Source organism: Austrofundulus limnaeus, unplaced genomic scaffold (genome assembly GCF_001266775.1).
Source record: "Austrofundulus limnaeus strain Quisiro unplaced genomic scaffold, Austrofundulus_limnaeus-1.0 Scaffold98, whole genome shotgun sequence".
Classification (NCBI taxonomy): Eukaryota; Metazoa; Chordata; class Actinopteri; order Cyprinodontiformes; family Rivulidae; genus Austrofundulus; species Austrofundulus limnaeus.
The window spans coordinates 127535-128720 of NW_013952500.1; the positions used below are offsets into that span (position 1 = coordinate 127535).

The window sequence follows — 1186 nt, forward strand, 5'->3', positions numbered from 1 at the left end:
GATGGATGGATGGATGGATCAGTTTGCATTTCTGCCTTCTGTGTTTTAGCCAGTTGAGTTGCCGGACGGCAGCATCATGATCAACGTGAGGAACCAGAACAACTACCACTGCCGCTGCCGCATCGTGGTCCGCAGCCTGGACGGAGGCCTGACCCTCCCCGTGGACGAGCTGTTTTTCGACACCAATTTGGTGGATCCGACCGTGGCAGCCGGAGCGCTGCAGAAARACGGCGTGCTCTACTTCATCAACCCCGCCAACGAGCAACACAGTAGGGAGCGTTCTAAACTTTGTGAAAAGCAGCAGGGATTACGGCTGTGATTGACTTGTTTTAACCGCCTTTTCAGGAGTGAACCTGACGCTGCGATGGTCGCTGACTAAYGGGAAGTCTTGGGAAAACAAAGCCGTTCAGATATGGGGAGGGCCGAGCGGTTACTCCTGCATCACGTCGTTGGACAGCGGCTCCGTCGATGATGAAAAATACATTTAYGCCATCTATGAAAAGGGGAAAAATAACTACTGGGAGACCATCTCGTTCGTCAAGATTAACCTTTACAGTGGACGGTAGAGCTACCAGTCAGGTAGGAGTCAACCGCTACGTTTGTAATCAAATTTATGCTTTGGTTTTTACATTGTGTTTGTTTTTCAGATTYAAAGGGAAAGGAGAATTACTCTCAGGAATAAAGCAACGCAGAATAAAAAAAAACAAATGAGACTCATCACTGTGAACTTCCATTTGTTTGTGTTTTTCTCTTCTCTTTTTCTGTTCCCACAGCTGATTAGACTTGGTGTTTAATTTATATTTTACCAAACATTGCATAGTTTCATAGCTCTGTTAGGCTTTAAAAGCCCAAACATGACCAAGGAGGAAAAATAAATCAGAGGATTTTTTTTAAAAAGATCTGTTTGGTGATCTTTGGATTTGTTGTATGTTTGTTGAATGTTGGTTATTATATTACAAGGGAATGGTTTTAATAAACCAGAGTTCTGTAACATGTTCTGTTTTTATTATGTTTCTGATATAAGTTTATGAATTATGATCAACCACTAAGAATGTATTATTTCTTTTGTCTGTGCTTTTCAAATGTTTAAAAATTGTTTTTCAAATAAATAAAAAAATCTACATTCTAATTTATCAGAAATACAGACTTGAACAATATTTTTGTACACGCAGCAGACTCAGATAGC

General features: G+C 40.9%; 2 protein-coding genes across 2 annotated transcripts in view; one reads left to right on the forward strand and one right to left on the reverse strand.

Annotated features, from left to right (window-relative positions):
- Window positions 1-1133, forward strand: part of LOC106520833 (sialidase-1) — a gene marked incomplete in the record, with an annotated part of 3532 nt that extends 2399 nt beyond the window's left edge. The window contains 3 exon segments of the mRNA XM_014013090.1: window positions 50-269; window positions 346-579; window positions 648-1133. Coding sequence (XP_013868544.1) covers window positions 50-269; window positions 346-566 — 441 coding nt within the window.
- The window catches only part of tmem268 (transmembrane protein 268), a 22915-nt gene that overhangs the window by 19875 nt on the left and 1854 nt on the right, over window positions 1-1186 (reverse strand). The gene's annotated exons all lie outside the window — the stretch shown is intronic.